Source organism: Mastacembelus armatus, chromosome 4 (genome assembly GCF_900324485.2).
Source record: "Mastacembelus armatus chromosome 4, fMasArm1.2, whole genome shotgun sequence".
Lineage (NCBI taxonomy): Eukaryota > Metazoa > Chordata > Actinopteri > Synbranchiformes > Mastacembelidae > Mastacembelus > Mastacembelus armatus.
The window spans coordinates 27,205,365-27,228,605 of NC_046636.1; the positions used below are offsets into that span (position 1 = coordinate 27,205,365).

The following is a 23,241-nucleotide window of genomic DNA, read 5'->3' on the forward strand; positions in this document are numbered from 1 at the left end:
ACTTTCATATAGTTCAGGTAGTGCAATTGGCAAAGAAACTCCAAATTACACTCTGACTTTTTAGGCCTTAGGTCTTATCACCTCACTGCCTTATATTACTGATGAAAACGCTTTAAACACACTCTTAACTTAAAATAGCACAATTCCTTACTAAATTAATATTTCTCTTGAAAAATGTTTGTTAAAGTGTCTCCAACTTGAGAAGCCTTCTCATTAAATCGTCATTGGTGAAAACACTCTTAGCCCCTGAGAGCTGTGTCATCACAACAGTCCTCATAAACGACTAATAAGCACTGCTAAGGTTACAGGAATAAACCCATCCACACACTGTGGGCCGTTTGATTGAGAGAGAGAGGATAAAAAGAGAGAGAGAAGGCAAGTAAACATGGGTAAAATGGATTCCTGGTGTCTATATTTCATGTTGAAAATTGGCTCATAAATCCAGTGGTTTGATCTATGGAAGCCGTCGTTGCTTGAAAAAACCTTCGTAAATGTGTAATTTCTCCCTTGACAGAACACAGCCGAAGGGCTATCTTTCTTTTGCTTCCTCCTCCCCTCTCTCTCCTTTTTCCTCTGTCTCTCATTCTCGCTCCCTCTCTACCAGCCTGGTGTTGGATTAATGCTCTGCTCTCTTCCCCTCTCCTTTCATGCTGCCCTGATATCTTCTTTTCATCACTGCTCATCCATTTATCAACACCGGGGCTTCTCTCTCTTTCTGTCTCTCAATATCTAAGCCCATCTTAAGTTATACGGCAGGTATTTTGTAAGATAGGCTTCAAGAAGGTGGAGGTTATTAATAAATACTAGTATAAATTGAAAATAGGTGGGCAGGGATGCATCACCAGCCATGTGTATATGATAAAGACCCCCCCGCAGCCCCTATCCAGCTCCATCTGCCATGAGCTCTGTCTGGGCTACAGTGTATGTTCTGCAACACTGATGTGAAAAGCATGAGGCAGAACAGCATGGCGGAGTGTCTTTTAATGTGGTTGTGATGGCATCGAGATGGGATCTCTTTATCAAGGCCCGGCTGAGGCTTTAATCACAGCCTAAGAGGTGCAGTGGCTGTTTATCATAATTGAACTGTATCCAGGCTAATCGCTGGCATACGTCACTGTCGAGGGGTCACTCGGCCGCACCAGCGAGCGAAGCCGGTGCTGGTGATTGAACACACAGTTAAGAGAAAAGATGTGTACAGAGGGACAGAAGGCAGGTAATAGCAGATGTGATAGAGCCCTTTTCAAATACATAACGCCTCGAGGTAATCAGTGATGTGACAATGATTAGATTGTTGATGCCTCCTCTCTGTGGCACAGTGTTTTATACCCATCATGTCACACGCAATCACTGATTACTGCGAGCTAGAGGGGCAGGCATGGTGCAATAGGAGCGTAAGGACAGGGTCTTCCTTTCCTCGGCTCAGAATTGAGTGCTCGCTGTATGGGCCATAACAAACGTCCAAAACAGTTTCACCTCCGTGCCCCTCTCTCATCTTCATGTCTCTTACTTTGACTTTCACCCCTACCAATATTGAGGTCACCTTGAGGGAGAAAACTTTTAATCATTGTTCCACATCAAATTCACCTGCACCCTCTGGGACAGTGAGCCGCAACAAAGAGGAGGGGAGTTGAAACTGCAGCTTGGCAAATCATGAGTGCCCCAAGGGCTGGACGGTGGAAGTCATTTCCACTGGATTCTTTGCTGCTGGTGGAAGGCCTGCTACAACACAAACCCAATCACTGCTGCTAAGCAGTGCTTACAGCTAGGCATTAACCCCACTGTCCACTCTCCACATCGAAGCCCTGGGGAGGCAGAAGAGAGTGGAGCAGAGTGTAGTAGAGCGGACTAAATCTGGACTCCCTCTTCCCTGAGACTGTGCTGCTCTCAGGAACATCTCTGGTCAGGTCTTGTCTTTCAAGGTGTCCTTTCTTGAAAGGAGGGAATGGGCTGAGCATCCATTGTACACTGCTACACACACAGTGCAATGAGTGTACAAAAACAACGGCCAATTTTATAAACAAGGTGATTTCTAATGAATAATTCATTTTGAATTTTAACTATTAAGAGCAAAGTCATACATCCACATTATAGCAAACTAAATTTGCCTGTATGTTCGTCTGGTAAAAGTACAGTGATGAAAAATATGCTTTACAATTACACTGTTTAAAAGCGTTTATGCCTGAGTTGTTCAAATGGCAATTAATATTGTAGTTTTGCAGTCAGTCTGTCTGTCGGTTGGTTGGTGCAGCATGTTAGTCCATAGTGAATCTCCTCAGTAGCTGTTCCCTGTACAGGTTACAGATATTATGGTCTCCAGAGAATAAACCCTAATCCATGCTTTGGTGACCCGTCAGTTTCATCAGCAGGTGGAAGTTTGAATTTGAATACCTGGAGAAACTAAAGACACTCCCATCAGCCTCAGTTATACTTTGTGTGTAATCTAAATAACAGATTTTAGCATGAAAATTAAATTAAGATGATTTTTATATTGTATAAACATTACAGCATTACAAGTGCAGCCTCTAGCTGAGCAATAGACTAGTTGAAAATGTGTTTTTTGAGAAATGTATTATGTGCATCTCTTCCTTCAGTCAATGCAGTAAAGTCCATTTAGTATTACAGTCCCTTAACTGCATGCAGTTGTATAATAATTCATTGTTTTGTCTTGGTGTAGGTGTGAAGAAAAGGAGACAAAGAGCGTAGCCTGTTTAGGTCCGATCAATGATTGCAAACTGACTCTAAAGGAGACCAGGGGAACAAAGCGTTTTAATCTGAGTGAGAGATAGCGAGGCCCCTGAACAATATCCAGACAGAGTTCCCTTGCAAAAGCAGTGCAGCAAATGTGTTTCTCCTTCTCTTTACCTGCCCAGGCACAATTCTAACAAAGAGGGCAAAAAACCTAATTTACCATGTGGATCCACAGCTGTCACCAGAAGGGAATTAAACATTACCCATAACTCACTTGGGGTGCTGAGCAGGTCAGCGGATGGCAGGGATGGTAACATCACTCTGGAGTGCAATAATAAAGGATTTTAACCTCTGACTCCTCCACTTGGGCTGCTGGCAGAACATCCTCCTCACCAACAGCACCTTTCACCGAGCTAGTTAACAATCTCTGGTTGAGGTGACGACTCAAACTTATCAGTACACACCGCTCAAATTTCTGCCTAGCACAAACAGGAAGACATGGGGAAATGTCAGCATAAATGCAATGTTTTCCACCCCACTGGCTTCTGGAGCTGTTCCTGTGACACTCCATAGGGGGGTTGCTCGGATCCTGTAGCTGCTAGCGTTCCGATGTCATCACCCACACAGGCTGACTGCTTGCCTGGCTGGCCCGCCACCACCAGAGCCTCAATTACCTGACTGACGTTTCATTAGCGCCTGCAGCTGATCCCGTGGCTGAGAGGCAGTGGGGCGCAGAGGAGCATGGAGCGAGAGAGAGAGAGGAGGAGGAGGAGGAAGGAGGAAGGAGGAGGAGGAGGAAGGAGGCTTCAATGCATTGCGCTGTCAGTGTCACAGCTCTGACTACAGCCAGTCATTACATTACAGTCATTTAGTACATTCTCTTATTGAGCTGGACTGTGTATACTAAAATAGAGCTCGCCGGGTTTTATCTGGTGACACCAGTCCCGAGCTGACACTCACATATTTGCCCTGAAATGTTGGACCAACTGAAAAGTGTGAGCAGGATTTAAGTGGATGTGTGTATGTGCACATGTGATGTAACAGAGCAGTAGCAGCTTAAGGTGTCTATGAGACAAATCAATCTGGTGCACTGTGCTGATCAGAGGTTTATTTCTGGTGTGTTTTGTTATTTCTCTGTGTGTGTGTGTTTGCGTCTGTGGAATTAAATATGGGTAGTTGTGTGTCTTGTATACATACCTGGCTTTGTGTGTTATATGTGTGGTCTCTCCATCCTTGGGGTTAGAGCAGGCCATGGCAGAGATGATCCAGGGCGGTGCTGATGCGGCTTAGTGAGACCCCCGGCCTGAGCCTTTCCACAGAGCCCACGCTTGGCTGGCCTCTACTTCCCATTTGTCATCCTGGGCCAGTAAGACCCCCGGAGAGATTAGGGCAGAGCAGAGAGACTGTAGGAGTCGCAGGAATAAGAGGATCAGTTAAGCTATAAACACAGACAAGTTTGTGCGTCTCACCCAGTCTGGCGCAGTGACAGTTTGTAATGGCTGTCAAAAGTTCGCTCTGTGCTGTACATCTTCCTTTAAAGGGCACTGTTGGGCCTGAATGTGTCATACCTCTTGTGTTGGCGAACACAGCAGCCACAGGAGCCCCTTCTATGTGTTGGATCAAATGTTGTGTCTGGGGTGAAAAGCGAGCTCAAGTTAAACACAAGTCTTAACTGTTTTGACCCACATTGACCTAAACTGACGAACCATGACCCGATGCAGAACAGAAAACGAACAGTTTTTTCATAATTAGAATTCTGTGGCACAAAGACCATTAGTCAAATCCTGAGAGCTCCTTCATTTCCATATTTTTGAATATTCTACTTAATTATGCAAAGGGAAATAGTGAGGTAGATGGGAAGTTTTAAGAAAGCCTCATAAAGTCCTTATTAAGAGCAGAGGGGATTAATGACAGTTAATATGAGGGCAATCAAACATTTAATGCAAAGGCTCTCCTGCAGGCAAACAGTATTTAAATGAGTCAATTAGACATTCATTATCTACAAGCCTATAAGTGGAGTCAGATCTGCATAAATGTTGGTGCAGAGAATCACTCCCATCTAAAAAGGAACTAATGAAATATTAAAAAAGTTAACAACTTAGACATGGAAAATGTACAAATATTGATTGCTAGAGGGCTAGTAACATGTTGTCGTCAAATCAAGGGGAATGTGCGATATCCACTGGAGATTGTCTCATAAATCATAATTATTGAGTTAGCATGATCTCTCCTCCCAATTAGCTGTGTAGCATTGTTGAAGTAGAATGAGAGAGGGGAAAAGGGGAAGCCCTCCAATTGTCCATTAGGAAATCACGTCAAATCTTCTACATGAATTTCACCAGTTTTACTATAATTGTTGTCATGTTAACAAACCACCTTAAAGTAAGTAGATACACACAATAACATACATATTCTGCAGAGGAAGACTTGAATAATGTACAAAACTATGCAAATATATCATTGTCAGGACCTCCTCCCCCTCCTATCCTTCTTTCTTTCCCTCCCTCCATGTCTGAACCTCCACTCTTGTCAGTAGCCCCAGCACACAATTACTGTGTGTGATTGCTATCAGGCGGGACGGTCGGGGAGGCTCCCAAATTAGGGCCTAAATAGGATTTCCTACATGGCGAAGGGCACAGGCCTGGACATGGTAATGAAAGCCTATACATCACAATCAGGCCGACAATCCTATTCATACTGCAACACATTACTCTCACTCCTCATAATTATAGAGGGGTGACAGACGGGCCTGTGAGGCATGGTGGAGGAGGCGCAAGAGTGAGGAGGAGGCGGCGAAGGTGGGGGTGTTGCTGAGAAGGCGCCTGAGCAGTGTCACAGTTAGTTTCGAGCAGCTTCTTCTCTCCACTTCTGTGATCTCTTGGTACCTGAAGCGATCGGATTAGGTGGAAGTGTACCGGGTTTCAATCCTATGTAGTTGGATCATGCGATCCCACTGCCTATAGATCTGTGTAATTACAGAAGAAAAAGTTCTAATTTGGGCCTTTTCTCCCAATGGGAAGGTTCTTCCAATGGGACACTGACCACATCTTCCATCAGACTGACTGACACACACACACACACACACACACACACTCCTCCACACAGGGCGATGTGATGAGATGTGAGGGGGACAGCTTCGCGATCAATACCATGAGCAGGAATCAGCGATGGGGAGAATAAGACAATGGCCTATCAGATTGAGGTTGACTTCTCCTTGTATGTGTGGAAGGCCTGTGACAATAGATTGGCCCAGAAATCCAATGGCACCGTTGACAGAGGGAAAAAAAAAAGAGGAGACAGATGAAAAGAAAGATTACTAATGCTCTCCAAGCAGGCATTTTAATCTGTGACAGAGGAGGGATTTGGTGAAAGCCATTATCACACAGCAATCCCCCCCCACACTTCCTCCCTGCCCTTTCTTTTTTGATAAGACAACCTTATCAGTCCGCTTGGGGGAAAGTGTGTGTGTGTGTGTGAATGCATTCACACCTTTGCATATGTTTGTGTTGCAAAATTGGATATTCCAAACGTAAATCACTGGACCCAAGAAATCCTTCCTCTATTGATGTAAATCACCTGAAGAACTCAGTCAAACGGTGAGCACCGCAAAGTGGATTCAGATCAGAAGAACTACTTTTCCAGGCAAAGAAACGCTCCTGACAAGGAGGCAGCCTGAGATGAATTGTTAGGTGAGTCTCTTCACCGCTAAGACCAGAGGGAAGCAACCACCTTGATTGTCCTGCGTCTCACCTGCAGCTGTAGAGACACCTCTGATCTCATGATCACGTCACAAGCTTCACTAAAAAGATGAGATGATGGTTGAGTTTGTCCACCCAAGTCACATATTCACCTCTGGAAACATCAGATGTGACCAGGCGTGTATACCTGCATCTGAGCGTGTGTGTGTGTGTGTGTGTGTGTGTGTGTGTGTGTGTGTGTGTGTGTGTGTGTGTTTCTGTGCACAATGCACATGACGCAGCAGATGGAAGGATGTGCTTGAGATGATTCTTCTCAATGTAATGGACTGACAGAGGTTAACTGCAGCTGGGTTGCCTGTATGGGAATGCATGTGTTGTATATGTGTTTACATGACTGTGGATGCATGCTTGTGTGTGTGTGTGTGTGTGTGGGTATGAATATATTTACATCTGTCTGTGTTTGTGTCTGTTGGACAGCAGCCTATATCCCTGCTTAGTGTGTGTGGGCCTCCTCAACATGGTGTCCCTTCTGTGATCAGGACAATCCATCAGGCCTTGCTGCTCATTAATCACCAGACAGATACACACACACACACACACACACACACACACACACACACGCCCTCGGAAAAAGAGCAGGCAGTGATAAAGAGTAGAGTTAGTTTAGTGGAGCACTAGCACCTGCACCACAGAGACCATGCCGGCACTAGGTGACACAACATGTCTGTAAACATGACCATGGCCTCAGAGAAGTTCACAGAGACAGTCTGCAGGGACAAAGTGCTGCACCCCTTGAAGATTATTCCTCTTTTGTTTATTCATCTTCGCTGAAAGGGAACGTCACGCTGACCTCCTCCCTCTGTAATAACATCACGCCACTTGGCGCTGCTCATACAAAGTTTCTTGAGGAGACACTTCAACATGGGACCACTGGATAGTGGAAACTGCCGTTACAACATTGAAGTTCTTTTTGCGTCTGTGCTCATCTAAAATCTCCACTCGTGGCCTTTTACTATGGATCGTCAGGTCCGAGCTGAGCAGCCCTCCATAGAACCAGCGTACTGGCTAATTCACTATTGATCCTGGCCCATAGACCAATTTCCTCTTGTGTTTGGTTTGGGACTACAGTTTCGGTCATGCTCTGTCTCTCCCTCAGGGGCCAGGGAGGAACCCCTGCCACTCTCTTATCAGGCAGAGAGCACACACACAAAGAGTGTGTGGGATGAGAGTGAAAGGCAGGAGATGAGTGTTACTAGCTTGCAGAGAAAGGAAGAGAGGTCATTAGTGGATGGTGATGAGTTTCAGAGTTTGAGAGAAAGCAGAGCAGCGCTGGCTTTGTGCAAAGGCTCATTGTGTTATGTCGCCATGTGACTCCAGAGGACTGGCCACTGCTGATTCTTTCAGTGCAAATGTTTATGCCTGGAACATGAGACTATGTTGACCCTCACGTTACACACAAGAACTACAGCTGTCCATGATGCAGACAAGTGGTTGCATATTAAAAGTAAAGATTTGTTTCTCGCTTTCCTGAAGCCAGTTATTCCTGCAGGTCACTGGTGGTGGCTGTGTGTGTAATGGGCTGATATGACAGCAGAGCTTCATTAGGATTGTGTCACTATGTAAATGTGTGTTGACCCTGGCCACTGACAGACAGACCAGCCAATTTCCTGCACACACACACGCTCAAACGTCGAAGGATGCTGCAGAGATCAAACCGCTCCACATTCCTCTTTTACCTCCGTCTATCTACTCACCTCTCACTCTCCACTGCTGCTGTCTCCACGTCTCCGCTCACTTGCTTCCACCTCCCCCAAACGTACTTTATCTTCTCTTTATCTACCCACCTCTCACTCTCCATCTATACACTCTTTCGCTCCCTCTCTTCCTATGCTTGTCCCTCCGGCCTCCCCCCGCTCTGGCTCCCCTCTGTCTCTCTTTTTCTTTCTCCCAGTAACAACATTCCCAGGACTAATTGCAATTCTGTCAGCAGGTAAATGCTTTGTGACCAGTCGCTGACAGTCACACCAGCCAGCCCCAGGTTGCCACTGACAGTCATTGTGGGGCAGACAGGACAGCTACGGCAGCGTTGGCAGTCAGTTAGCAGGCAGTGTATATGGATGTGGCCTCTCAACTGAATAGTGAGACTCCAACTGTCTGCTAGTGTGTGACACTCCCATTACCCTGCCACTGAAAAAGGTAGACAGCCACAGAACAGCTGGATAATGCACTGTCTGACTGACGATGCAGTCTACCTCTCACACGCTCAGCTTCTCACCTTGTTTCTGGGCCTATGACAACGCCATCTTGATACTGTCAGGTTAGGAACCAGCCAGTGTGACATTTCAGCACCCATGCAGGTGACTCCCGACGTACGATATTAAAGCAAACACAAAGAGGCTGGTTCGGGTGGATTGATGATGAATGATGGATTAGAGGTGGACTGGTCTCATGTTTTTATACACAGCTGCAGCACCTGTAATGCTTGAACCCTTCCAATCAAAAGTCAGAGCGATATCTTGTCATAAGCTGCTCACAGTATACTCTGCACAAACAGCACCTTGGATGTAGAGTCAGTCTTATGAGGCCTTGATGAGCAGACTCAGCTAATTAAAGCAGGCTGTTGACAGTTGTCAGCGTGACCCTTAGCACAGTGCTCCCCCGGGGGTCCTGTTAGCATGCTAATGCTAATCCCCAGTGACGGGGGACAGGCCGGGGATGTGCCCTGCAGCCCCGGCTGTTGTGACCACAGGATGTGTCAGGACAGGCACAATGATGTGCTAACATGGAGACGTCCCCATGTGCATGTCACACATCTGTAATTAGAAAAGAGTCTAGCAGCGGGAGAGCTGGAGGGGACAGTTGTTGTGGGACCACTTGATCTCTGTTCCTGGCATGGCTTGGAAAAGAGCAATCTGTGCCTAAAACAGGCTCGTAAAAGAGCAACTGGTTTCACACGCTTTGATGCAATGATTTGCCTCGTGTATGTTTGGAAGGCATGTTTGAAATTTGATGTGAGTGGACTCGGAGAAAAGAGCAGCACAAGGCTGCGTGCAACACAAACCAGTTCACGCTACAACTGAGAGGGAAAGGAGTGAGGCTTCTACACCTGTCAGTCTATCTGTCTCTCTCCTCTCCAAGGGAAGGTCAAGGACACATGAATATTCATGAAGGAGCCTGGCACAGGATCGATGGCTTTTAATTGTTTTCTCTTGGTTGGTGGAGGGACGTGCCAGTGTCTATTGATCTGTTTGAGCAGAGGCCACTCACAGAGCACGACTGAGAGACCTTTACCTGACTGAACACCAACACGCTGTGTGTGTGTGTGTGTGTGTGTGTGTGTGTTAAGTGTGTGTGTGGAGGGGCTGAGGACTGTGTGACGATTAGGATTTTGACACACACAAAACCACGTCTGCAAGAAGAGGCCTCACGGGGCTTAGTGGTAGATGAACATACACAGAGGTGACGCATGGCAAAGGTAATATCGACAAGGGAGATGTAGTACAAAGTTTGCTGAGCGAGGACTTGAATGAATTCATTAATACTTTGTTTTTAGGTGTCAGACCATGTCTGTCCCACTTAGGATTAGAAAGCACTAATTACATGTGATACAGGGAAACATACATTTTTGTTCCATTTACTTAAGTACTGTGTTGTAGTGTGTTGTACTGTATGTACTGTACTGTAAACATATTTTTTAGATACTTTTCATGTGTATTAACATTTTATATCATTTTTTTACTACAAGCAGGGGAGAGATGACGAGAAGGAGTGGACTCAAACCAGCGACATTGGCATCTTAACCCCAGCATGTCCCAGTATTATTCCACTTAACCCCTGTACTTCACAATGTTTTATACTGTGCTTTAAATTAACAGCTTTTACATGTACGTTCATGTTTCAGATAAAGGCTTTGCATTAAAAATCATGATGGATGGAAAAAGAATATTTAAAATGCATTTGATTCTCAGGACTGAACAGAAATGTTCACCCTAAAATGCCAACGACAGACGCTAAGCCCTGAGCACAGACACACCACTGTTCTCTGGTCAGATTCAGAGTGACATATTACTCTGGATGGTAAATTTTCCAAAATAAAGAAAGCAGCCAGAGTTAACGAGATATAACATTTGTATTCAAACGTGCCTCCATGCTGCTTTGACATAGATTTTTGTATGGGCTTGAAAAACATCCAAACATTCACATCTGAATGTTTGCGTTTTGAATAACAGATGAATGTGTTCACCTGCTGCCTGTCTCTCAGTGAACCAGATCTTTCCCTCTGCAAAGATTATCCCCTTCAGAGGTCTCTTCTCTCCTTTTCATTTATTCTTTTGTAGCTGGTTGAATTTGTCAATTTGAACAGGCAAAGTTGGGAGATTGGCAGCAAGTGGGGAGTAAAAGGAGGGTGCACAGAGTGGAATAGAGAGGGGGAGCTAGAGGAAGAGAGAAAGATAAAAAGATTGTGACAGTCATCCATTTGACCCAGGCTGTTGAGTGAGAGCAGTCTGGCTTGTCAAATCTCTGTGCTAACAGTGAATAGCCATATCTGTGCAGAGCATAGAAGGGTGTCATGCACTATGGTTTCATGGTTCAGGATAAGGCTGGATAAAGCCATTGGCTGGATGACACACACAGACAGACACAGTTTTTGCTTTCTCCCTGCAGCTCCTTGTCTCTGGTTCTCTGTTACTGTCTTGACCTGGGAATGAGAAGCGTGAACGCTTGTTCCAATCAAGCCTCGCTGTCTATGGGGAAACTATCAGTGGAATCCCCTGCTGTACTTTTAAAGACAGGAAACAGTTTGTGTCTCACAGATTAAACCTTGTACCCTCCGATTATTGAACAATGAGAACTCTCCGTCCCCACTCCACCCCTGCCCCCATTCTCTTCCCTCCACTACACTGTAATATCCTTCTCCACACACACAGGACCTATTACCGGCTCATTAGCCTGAATCATACAAGAATTAGACTCCAGCCCGCTGACAATAGCTCAGAGAATTGGCTTTTCTTTTTTTTTTTTTGCTCAGGAGTCAGGGGTTAAGTTACCAATCAAAGTAGCCAGGCAGATGTATTGAGACATTTTAATATTGGCCATTGTGGAAGCGCTAAAAAATTTTAATCTCTCCCTGGCATGGCTGCCCCCCAAGGCTACACAAATAACGGTCTTCAGGAGGGGGTTGGTGCTCAAAGAATTGATGTACCCTGTGGCATTTGGATAATTGTGTTGGAATTGCTGCCACCTTGAACAGGCTAAGTGGCCTTTCTTCTTTTTACCTGTTTGCTTTCCTGGACTGTAGATTTCTCTGGTGTCTCACTCCTAATCGTTGGATTTCAGTTGCTCTTCAGTCCCACTCCCTCAAACCAAGCGGCTTCTGATTGAAATAAGAGCGACACTAGGAACCAATATAGTGAGAGTGGTAACACAGACTCTGTTACTCTCACTATATTGGTTCTCGGACAAACTGGGCCAGGTGTTGCTGCCGTACCACAGGTAATATAATGTAAACCACCAGAGGGGGCCAATGATGGAGACTGGGCCCAAAAGAATAAGCTGCAATGCACAGACACACACAAACCCACATCGTTGTTTTACATGTTTTACAGGTGCAAAGCAGATTATTTCCATATCACCTGCCAGGTCTCTCTTCCTCCTCTTTATTTCCTCCTTCTACACATGATATGGCTCTCCTCATCCTCCAGAGCCTCCCTCCCCCTCTCGGTGGTCCTGTCCTCTCCCAGGGTTCAGACTAATGACTAGTGACAGTCCACTGAGGGGAGCGAGCTGTTTGCAGTCAGCAGTGCGTTTGTTGGTAATTATTTTCCAGAGTGTCACATTAGTGTCAGCCCCATGGCAGCGAGAGAGGAGAGAGCACGGGGGCCCCGGCGAGCTGGATGGGTGAGGCGGTGAGGGAGGGGAGGGGAAAGGGTGTGATGTTCGGTGATGGGCAGTGTTGTGTTTATGTGTATATATGTGTGTAGACTGAAGTGGTGGTGGGGTGAGGACACAGGCTGTCACTGCTCTTTACTGTTTGGCTACATAAGACTAAACATTAAGGATGGAGGCGAGTGGAAGAAAACGAATTGCTGTACAGTTTTTCTACTTTTTTTAAAGACACGGTGACCCTGAAAGCATCCGTGTGTTAGAGGATGAGGTTGTCAGTATTTCACTTTTTATGTCAGAAATTCCATGAAAAGACCAACACAAATGATCCTTGTAACAATAAAACAAAAAGCCACAGTGGCACACTGGGTGACATGTCGCTCATTAAAATGAACACTGGCAATGCAGCAAACACTATTCTGCCTTCAATACTCACTTTAAGACGTGAAATTTTATGATGAGACTGAAAATAATCATCATGTTTTTTTTACTTACCTGATTTTTCATGAAGCTTCCTCTTGCTCATTGCTGTGGGCATGCGAGTGGGTCCAAGGTGAGTAGCTTGATTATTGGCAAACATTATGTAAATACGATGATCTATAATGTGATGCAGTTTTGTTGTTTTTTTGTTTGCATATGTTGTTTGATCCGAGGGTCATACAAAAGACGACTCTACTACAATGTTGACCTTTGTCTGCAGACATTTATTCAAAGCAGGTAAAAGACTAAACTTCCTGTCGCACTAATGCGTCACTTTTTGTGGTTGTTTCCTACATCAGCTGTTGAAAAGCTAAAACATAGATAGATTTAGTACTTTCCTGGGAGTGTGTTGCATTTAGCGTTAGACAGCATGTTCCCTGAAGTCACAAACTCTGCTTTACTTGTTCTCGTTTTATTTTGCCTCATTCTACATCCACAGTTTCTGATAAAACTGCATTTAGTTCAGGGAATTTAACTTTAGCAGCATAGAGACAAAGTTGAGAACATGCAGGCAGTATCGGCCTGTCGACACGGGTGTGCTGTGAATTTGAAAACATACAGGATACTGTGTGAGTGTGTGTGTGTGTGTGTGTGTGTGTGGTATTGGGGGGGCAGTCACCAGCCCCTTGGGAGGAAGCGATCAATGATTGAGACCATAATGCACCTCTCTGTATTCCTCCTCACATTCACGCTTGCTGGCTGCTTTGGGGAGCTGTCACACACACTCGCACAGACACACGTATTTCCACTTTCATACACACACACACACACACACACATTGTCACATGTTCGACAGCTCATCTCTCACACGTTCCCTTCCACTCCATCTTGTAGCTGTCTGGTCGATGGCCTCTCCCTCTGTCTCACTTCCACTGCTCAGTCGTTGGCAGACTGCTCTGCTCTGGCGCTGTCTCTCCCTATGTTAATATAGTAGCTAACCTCTCTCTCCATAGCACTGCTACCAGACAGTCTCTATGTTGATATACTGAGGAGAGTGCAGCACTGTGCCGCACAACTACTACCCAACTGACTCCAGAGAGCTGAGCACTCTTGATCTCCCCCACTGCTACTGCCACTGCGAAGATCCAGCTGGGGCACTGTGTCGTCCTGTACGCTTGTCGTTACAGCTGCAGGAAGTCTGGATGTGGTACATCTCTGTTTCGCTCCACCATCATGTGCAATCCACCCCCCCCCTCCCCCCTCCAAAAAAAAACTATTTCATTTTTGAATCTTTTTACATTCTTTTGCTTTTGATTAAGGAATTGTATGAATTTTGAAGGCAATCTGCACTAATTGGAGATTGTGAGTCTCCCAGCAAAAGCTAATTATCACTAATTGCTGTGTGGATGTTTACAGCAGTAACTTAGCTTATTCCACACTCCTCAAAACAAGAACTGGGACTAAGGGGGAAGAGTACAAAATACAGACACGACTATTTACCACTCCAATTACACACAGGGAGAGTTAAGAGACTCCGCTGATGACCTCAGGCATCATAATAAAAGAAGTGGAGAACTCTCATCATGTTGATTTAATTTGCCTCAACTTGTTGGGCGTTACGCTGAACACCAGAGAAACAAAGCTGTAAAGTTTAATTGTTATTAAAATAGCTTGAAAATGATTCAAAAGCCTATTTGATGTAGGAGAACAGTCTGACAGACGGGATCTGGGAATGTGCATCATGCTTATAAACAACAAACGAGTTCAACTCAAAGCATAAGGCACATTATGTTGTGCTGTGTGTGTGAACGTGCCTGAGTATGGCAGTCAAAAAGACAGCCAAGTGACTCACCTCCTGCCAGAAAATGAAGACATACAATTAACATCGCATCCCATCATCCTCAGCTGAGCGGGCAGGCTTGTAATTGGCTGGCTGACCAGCCTGCGTGGCTCCGGGTGGCAATTTATTCTGGGAGCCATGCAGTGTACCCTGGGCGGCTAACGGCCCCTGTGCCATAACCTGGCTGAGGCAGCAGGGACATCATTAACACTTCACTGGGCCTGCAGGACACACACCCATCAGCCACCAGCACAAGGGGCAAATTGGAGGAACAGGGTAGAAATAATAATCATAATGATGATGCAGCCACTTGTGGGGGGTGTTTGGGCTGATCAGATATTTTTTTTATTTCCTAGCAAAGGAACAGAACCAGCTTCGTAAAAGAGCTTGCTGCCGAATGATTACACTGATTATTGGTTTGTAAAGAAACAAAGGTTATCTTTGGTTTGGACGGGTTTGATCTGGGAATCTGGTTCAGGCTTGAGCTGTGACTTTGTTAGATTGAGTTGGCCTGCAGGTGTCTAACCCCAGAATACTGTCAGGGGCTGGGTGCTGTTTAAGTGGAGTAATGACCTTGTCTTGTCACAATGAAGACATGTGTTACATGGTCTCATGCTGGTTCGAGGGCAAGACTGTTACAGAGCCAGTCTGGACTCTGGTTCATGTGTCCATGTAAAGGTCAGCATCTGCTGTCTGGGCCTTCACCCCTTTGCCAACCAGCTGTCTTTGGGTGTGAGAGGAAGCACCACATTCTGCATAGAAAGCTCCATGTGAGAAAACACTTAAAGCACCTGAAGGACAGGAGAACTTTCCAGGCTAAATCCTGACTCTGTTCAGTCTCAGGTAATGTAGAGCAGAGAGTCAATATTTATTTTTATATCCCAATTATCCAGTGTGTTTTCAGGCTGAGTTAGCACCCTCTGATTTCCAGCTGGGTCTCCCCACGAGCCTCTTCCTTGTGTCTTCTTCTTGGCTGTGATATTCCTAATTCACTGATTTCCTATCTCAGGACTCTCTCTCTCTCTCACACACACACACACACACACACACACACACACAGGCTCACAGCCAAATGGCTGTTCATTAAAGACAGGGACCTGAGGGGAAGCAATCGTCTGAGAGACGGAAATTGCGTGTCACATTAGATTAGCAGTGTAAAGCCTCTGGATTGGCTCCAGGGAATAAGGAATTATTTCAATTACATTATTTCAAAAAGTCTTTAAGCAATACCAATACCGATAAAAACAAATTAAGAGTGATTTGGGCTGATTTGTGACGCTCTGAGCTGTGCTTTCTGACAATGTGCTTGAAATCAGATATGAATAATGTGGATATTGCTCTGTGTGTAATGTGTTGGAGTTGAAAGCAGATTATCAGTGACAAATAATACCATTGGTTTGCATTGTGTCTCATCAAAAGGGAATGTTCCTAAACGTCAATCACAGGCTGAGTGAGGAGAGGTTAACTCTATCACCTGCCAGGAGGAAGCAGAGCCAACAAACACTTGAGTGGGTTAATGCTCTGATCAGGCTAAAGGTCTGAAAGTAGTGTGTGTGTGTGTGTGTGTGTGTGTGTGTGTGTGTGAGGGTGTGTGTGTGTGTGTGTGTGTGTGTGTGTCCTGTTGGATCTCTGGTGGATGTGTAAAGTCTTTATTCTGTAGTTCATGTAAATGTTATAGCCGTCACTCCAGGCCTGTATAGGAGCGACTGAGGTTTGTCTTCATCAGAAATATTGATTCTTTATTCCCATGATCCGACACCTACAACTGTGTCCCAGAGTTTTCTTGTTCTGAGCTGAACACTGTAGTTTCCTTCTGACTCAGTTTCACTCATCTTTAGCGAGGGCGCCCATGGGGGAGAGGGGGAAGAGGCTAAAGAGAAAGAGGGCAGGGAAACAGGGAGGGGTGCGGGGCTGGATTGTCACGCAGAGCGCATGAAGGAGAGACCAGCAGAGGCAAAGCGACCCGCAGCCAGTCCACTCACCGATGCCCCCGCTCCTGCCCAGAGACACGGCGTCTGCACATCTGTAGCACTGAACACCTCCCAGCCTCGGGTCCGCAACATCTGGAGGAGGAGTGAAAACGCTGCCCCGCACAGATCAACTGTTCACGTTTGTTTGCTTTTTCTTTTCTCGCTTTCCTGCACGAAACGGAGAAAGTGCCGCGTCCTTGAAATTAGAAGTTGGAAGAGGGAGAGTGAGGGAGTTTGACGGCGAAATAAATCTCGCTTCGAGTCCTTCATCACGGTAAGTGGCGGCTGATGCTGCGTGATAGCGCAAGTGATTACAGCTTCATTTGTTTTAATTGGTTTAATTGGTTATTCGACTGTCGTGTGTCTTTCGGCGTGAGGCTTTGAGGTAGTTTAGGTAGTTTTTTTTAGGGAACTTGTGCGCTCACTGGAAAACAGTTTCCAAACAACATGTGAACTATTTCCAGGCGGGTAGAAGCAGCATGTACATGTGTGTCTGGGCTTCGCTGTGTTTTTTAACTTGACGAGCAAACGTGTTTTTACGCAGATTAAGTGTCACCAAAGCGCAAACTTTCATTCTCATCTCGTCTAAGTTGAAGATCAGATGCCTCATAAACTGTAAGTTTAAAATGAGTGGCCTTTTTTTCTCCTGCTGTGTGTTTCACTCCGCTGATTCTCTTTTTCCTGACTGGAATATTTCATTAACATTAAATTAATTGTAATAAATATATTTGATGTTTTTCTGCGGCTGGTTGTTTCACATTTTAGAAGAGAATTCACCGACACATTTATTTGATTTACCATCTATCGATTTACTGAAACAATTAAGTTCTTCACGGAAAAAAAGTGAAATGCTCCTTTTTTCCGACAGCGTCTGGAGGGTTTTCCTAAATCTAATTATTCTTCACTGTTAAATGTACATTTTTTGTCATTTTATTCCGTCGTAATTATCTGCAGGCGCAGCAGGCCTCCTCCAGCCCTTTCTGTTGAAATCAGTCCAAAACTGATTGTGAAAATGCCTCTGCAGTGGCAACTGGGTGTGTTTGACAAAATGAGGAGATGAAGGTTTTGGCTTCTTTTAAAGCCTAAATCAAACTGATTTTTTACAAAGACACCTCACATTAATTTATACAATTCTGTGATGAAGGTGAAAGTGTTTGCTGTTTGTTTGTCACCTCAACTGCAGCACTTTGTGAAACTGTTTCTTCTCATGTCCCGTCGTGGCTCCACCTCAACTCTCCTCTCCCCCTCTCTTCAGGACGCTCACAAGGAGGTGAATGGACCTCCACCGCCCCTTCAAGATGGACAGCCCCTCCTACCTGCCGGCTCCACTGGCCTCCCCCGCCCTCATGGTCCTTGCCTCCACGGCCGAGGCCGGCCGAGACGCGTCGGTCCCCTGCCAGGCGCCCAGGCCCTTCGGTGTCCCGGTCTCCGTGGAGAAGGACCTCCACCTCCCTTTCCCCTCGGCCTCCTACACCTTCACCTCCATGTATCAGCGGCAGGGCCCCATGTCAGGCACCTTTCCCTCCCGTGACTTTCCGGCCTCTCTGCTCCACCTGCACCCCCAGTTCACGCCACCGAACCTGGACTGCTCCACCCTGGGCATGCTCAACCACAGTGGGGTGGGCGCCTTCCGACCTTTTTCCTCTCCGCAAGAGGAGAGGGAGTCGGGGGGTTACCAGTCAGCATTCACCCCTGCCAAGAGGCTGAAAAGCTGCTTCCCGGAGGTGGAGGGGAAGGAGTTTGACTTCAGCTCCCTGGGGGGCTCCCTCAAAGCTGGGGAGGACTCGGGGAGGAAGCTGTTCTCCATGTCCGGCCTGCTGTCTGACGGAGAGGCTTCATCGAGCCCGGAGGAGCACAAAGAGCACAGTGAGTACTCACTCGACTCTGATGTGTGTTTTGGTATGAGAACGTGTCAGGCTGTTCCTGGTCGTATCTGACGCTCACACGCAGACACTCACCTCATTAAAGTATGAAGTCAAATATGCACGGCTTAATTGGCATTTCAAACACCTTGCTCACGCTGACACAGGTGAGATTTACATGTCCTCTACAGCTGCTCTGACTAACGGTGACAAATTGAAAGGAGCCTTTGCGACCGAAGACTATCTGAAAATATTTTCCGTTTTACACTCTAGTCTCTATCGCCTAGTTGGACAAAGTGTTTGCAGGGACCAGGCTGACTGACTGTGACACAAATAAATGGACTAGTGTCACTTATTCAGCTTAGTGATCATTAGCCACATATGACCATTAGGCCTATTGGAAGTCAGACTTTTCTTGGCAGCTGAGGAACACAAATACATCGGTGCGCATGGAGGGTTGACACAGGAGGAATGAGAGTTGGAACGAATGACACCCTGTCAGAGATAACGAGGTGGCAGAGATAGAGAGGAAGGGATGGAGGAGGATGGAGAAAAAGAGAGAGGGAGAGAGACGTGGCGACGCGCCTCAGCCTGAGCTTCCCAACGACAACCCTCAGCTCAATATGGCCGCCCACACCAGCCGTCTGATTTGTTGACAAATGAGTGGGAGAGGTGTCAGTCAGCACGCCGCAGAGGGAGAGACGCTCCTCATTACTCCTGGGGATAATTGCCCGACGACGCGGGGGCACAACACTCGCCTTAGAGAGAGAGAGATGAGGGAGGGAGCCGGAGTCAGGGAGGCAATGCTAGGCATGATGGGAAATCAAACCCCCTCAGTGGCGGTCGCCACTGACAGATGAAAGGGACCAGAGAACAACACAGAAGGAGGAGAGGGAGCACCCAAAGGCTCGACAGATCAGAGGGGGACACCATCGAAAATAATGACAATGAGAAGGGGGAGCAGAGATGGAGAGGGGCGAAGGCGGGAGGGAGAGATGCTGATACACGCTCTCATACATATCACCTAAAGGAAACTTTCATCCCACACATAAAGGGCGGGAGCAGGGACGAGTTGTCTTAAGAAAAGTTTGGATTGTGTGCCGTGTGTGTCTCTATGCATATGTGTGTGTCTTTGTTGAAACTTGCTGATTTTGTCGCTGGTTGGTGGCTGAGTGACAGGGCCAGGGAGGCGGAGTGGCAGGAAGGAATCTCAATATGGAATTTTAATAAGGACGGGAAAGAAGAGATGCCAGCCAGAGTACTGGTGTGAGAGGTGTGTCTGTCTGACAATGTTTGTTCTGTGCACTCGTGCATGCGTGCTCCCCTCACCTCCTGATTTTGGGAATCTCATTTGGAGAATGTTGACAAGGACAAAAGATGGGGTGGAACAGAACATGGGTACATCTCTCCTCCAACAAAAAAAAATGTGGAAAAAAATGTATTCGTGCACGTTGGAAGCTGCTTTTCCAGCTTTATCCAATTAGATTGGAGCTCAGGCAAACTAAGAGCTTTAATGCAATTGAGCTCCCAGCACTTTTCTAAGTCTGACATACACTTGTTCCTCTTGACTGGCTAACAGACAGTCAGTTTAGGACCAGAAGTGTTAAGCTTGAGATGTTCTTGTGGTGTGAGAGTATCTACTACTGGCATACTGCATCAGAGATGGCAATGCGTACTGTCACTGAACTATGAACTACACCATCAAAATCCCACGTTTATGCTTTTTTCAGTTTTCTTCATTATGCAAAAATAACTGCTTGTCTTGAGTTTACATTCTCCTATAGGTTTTATGTTCTTCCACTAAAACATCAGGTTGTGTTGACTAATATTTCTTGACACTGTCCAAGGGGTTAAGACAAGAAGTTGTCCTGAGAACTTGTGACATTCGTTTTTTTTTTTCTCCACTTGTGTAAAATTAATGAATTTCCTGTTTTCTTCTTCCTCGTGTTGAAAACCAGTGTCGAGTCTTAACCACAGCAGCACATGCTGCTGTAACGCTGTCACTGTGCTATTGTTGTCAGGGATTACCCAGCATGAACATTAAATACACATTTTTGGCATAGTCTCCAGTTTTGAACACAGGTGACCAAGTGCTGCAGTTCCTCTCGTAGCTTCTTGTCAGTCTACATAACAAGCAGGGAGGGCACCTCTTCCCGTCTTGTGTATCATTGCCGGTGGATGTCTCCTTCTGTCCTGTCCATCCAGTGTCTTTCTTCTGTCGGTTTCCCCTCCCAGACTCTCTTCTGTTTTATCACGGAAGGTTTGAGACGCACGGTGTGCTCTGACAGCTGTTCAAACAGCCATGCTTGCTTTCAAAGGGCAGATGTCTTCACTGGAGCGAGTCATGCTTATTTTCCTCAGGGAGACGCTTTCCGCCGCAGGCCTGAACTGGAACTAAAATGGCCCTTTACCAGAAACACAAGTTGGGAAACCGGAGCGTTGGAGTGGCAAAACACACCGTGTCCAGACGCTGACGGAGTGGTGTGTGTGTGTGTGTGTGTGTGTGTGTGTGTGTGTGTGTGTGTGTGTGTGTGTGTGTGTGTGTGTGTGTGTGTGTCTCACTGTGGTGGCAGAGCTGAGCGAGAGCTGTGATAACTGGAGCCAGATGTTTGAGAGCCCCCTGGGTTATAACACATCGAACTTCTGGATGTGGCCACCAGAAAAGTGAAAGCTGTCATCTGCACAGTGGGCAAAGAGACGCATGTAGGCCAACAAACAAAAGCAAACAGCTTGTCTCTTTTCATCTTTCGCCCCTCAGTCAAATCGCACGACCGACCCTGACCTGTGATTTCAAACATGCAAATTGCACATGGTGGCAGTGTTTCATGAATGTGTGTTTCTCACTGTGCGTCTCCTTCATGCTCATGCTCAGAGACGTGGCACTTGTTTTAAATTAACAGGGCGAAGGAAATGATGTGATGCTGCAGACAGACAATGTTAGTGCAAAGCAAACAAAACAGATATTTACAGATTTTAATCTGAGATCTCAATTTATTTTTCTACTTTATACAGTCAAACAGATTCACACGTTGTTTACTGCTGCCAGCTGTCCGTCCATTACACGTTATGCTGTTTGTGGCTTTTAAGGTAATGTGGGTGAAGTGTTCATCAGTCAGTTCTTAAGGCCTTTTAAAATAACGAATATGAGGATTATTATTCATGATAGTTTTGCCTCTGTGAGCCTGTGAGTGTCGACATGAACATTTAAAAAGACTTTTGGTCTTTTTCTCAGTATTGAATCTGTGTACAGGTAACATGGACAAAACTCTTCACAACAAATTCTGTGCATCAGGCCTTTGAATCAGATATGGACCATTGAAAACCTCATTTTCTGGGATGAGTAGACACTGAGGGCCTAACCAAATCTTCACCTGACTGAAAAGAAATCCCACAGGAAGTTAATAGAGGGGAAACATTTAAGCGTAGCACATACTGAGGATTCTCTGCCAGATGCGCTCAGTGTGTAAGTGTCCTCCATGGTCGGTTATTCATGGGTTGTTAGCAGACTAGTCCAGCATCCGAACAGAATCAATATTACATAGATTCATTTTAGATTTGGCAACATGGATTATGTGAAGTCTGATGGGTTGGAGCTGGTTCCACACACATCTGATGCACCGAGTGTGTGCGTCTGTCGGGGTTTCGGGAATTAAGGAAATCAGCATTGCTTTTAGCCTGACAGTCATCATGGTTTTAAGATCTTTGGATTTCTTATTCATCTGACCAAATATTGCAGGATTAACCCACGGTCATGTGGCCATTCACTCACTGTCATCATTTTTATTATACCTTATTGTACTAGTCTGCTAACAGTTAGCTTCCCTGTCTGTGTGTATTTAAAGGATTGTATGTTGTAGATCAGCATTTCTCGGCCACGTAGCTGCGAGCGCTGACTTGATAACGGGGGGGGGCGTCTGTGCACTCTGTTTTCTGTGTGGCAGTCGTTGACGGCTGCGTGTATTGACTGGAGCTTCCTGTTGAAAGACAGTGTTTACAACCCCCTGGCAGACCACAGGAGATCAATAGCAACCACTCGATGCTCATGCATACACATATAGTATCCGCTGCCCGCTATTATTCCCAGGGTGTATGCTGCTCATCAGGGAGACACTCCATGCATCAACAGTCACACTCCCCATATGCTTATGTCTAGTTTTTTAACGCTTTAAACTTAAGTATTGGGACAGTAACAGTAGAAACATGAACAGCACAAGTGGGAAGTGATGGCAGGTCGCTGCAAAGAAGGAATAAAAGATCTGAAGTAATTAAAGTTTTGATGGAGGTATAGAGTTTTTTTTTTTTACAATAACATATTGTTATGTAAAGTAACAACAGCTGATCTGAGTGATCTCTGCATTTAATCAAGTTTAGGACCAACCGGGACTAAAAATCCTTCAAGGTTTTTATAAATCAGAGTCAAGAAATGTGAAAGCAGCCGCAGTGTTTTTCCGGCTGTTTTTAAAGCTGAATCGTTCCAAATAAAGTGAGATCTGCATCCAGCTCTCGGACTGACCACACCGCTGGTCTTGTTCCTGATTTCAGACACACAGGGAGGAAACATTACAATATTAATGGTGGTTGTGTTTGATGTGAGAGCACGCTGCGGTTGACTGTTCCCCCTCCTGTTGTGATGGTAGTTTGTTCTCCTAATGTTCTCCCAAGTAAAAGAAGCTTTCATCCTGGCAGGAGGGGAAACTCTTCTTGGCTTTTAATGTCTTTCCCTTCACCTTATAAAGACTGGAACGAGGGAGCATCGAGGTTTTTCCTTACGTATTTAGATTTGCATGTTGTCTGTGTGGTCTTACTGGTCTCATATGTGTTTCTGTGTTTATGAAGGCACCAGGAACGACCTCTGTGCGTCTGTGTGTGTGTTCAAGCTC

General features: G+C 45.8%; 1 protein-coding gene across 1 annotated transcript in view; it reads left to right on the plus strand.

Moving 5' to 3' along the window:
- Positions 1-16,670: 16,670 nt before the first annotated feature.
- rnf220b (ring finger protein 220b) overlaps positions 16,671-23,241 on the plus strand; it is a 25,691-nt gene continuing 19,120 nt past the window's right edge. Inside the window, exons 1-2 of the mRNA XM_026305268.1 lie at positions 16,671-16,773; positions 17,755-18,365. Coding sequence (XP_026161053.1) covers positions 17,774-18,365 — 592 coding nt within the window. The 5' untranslated portion in view covers positions 16,671-16,773; positions 17,755-17,773. The remainder of the gene's footprint in view (positions 16,774-17,754; positions 18,366-23,241) is intronic.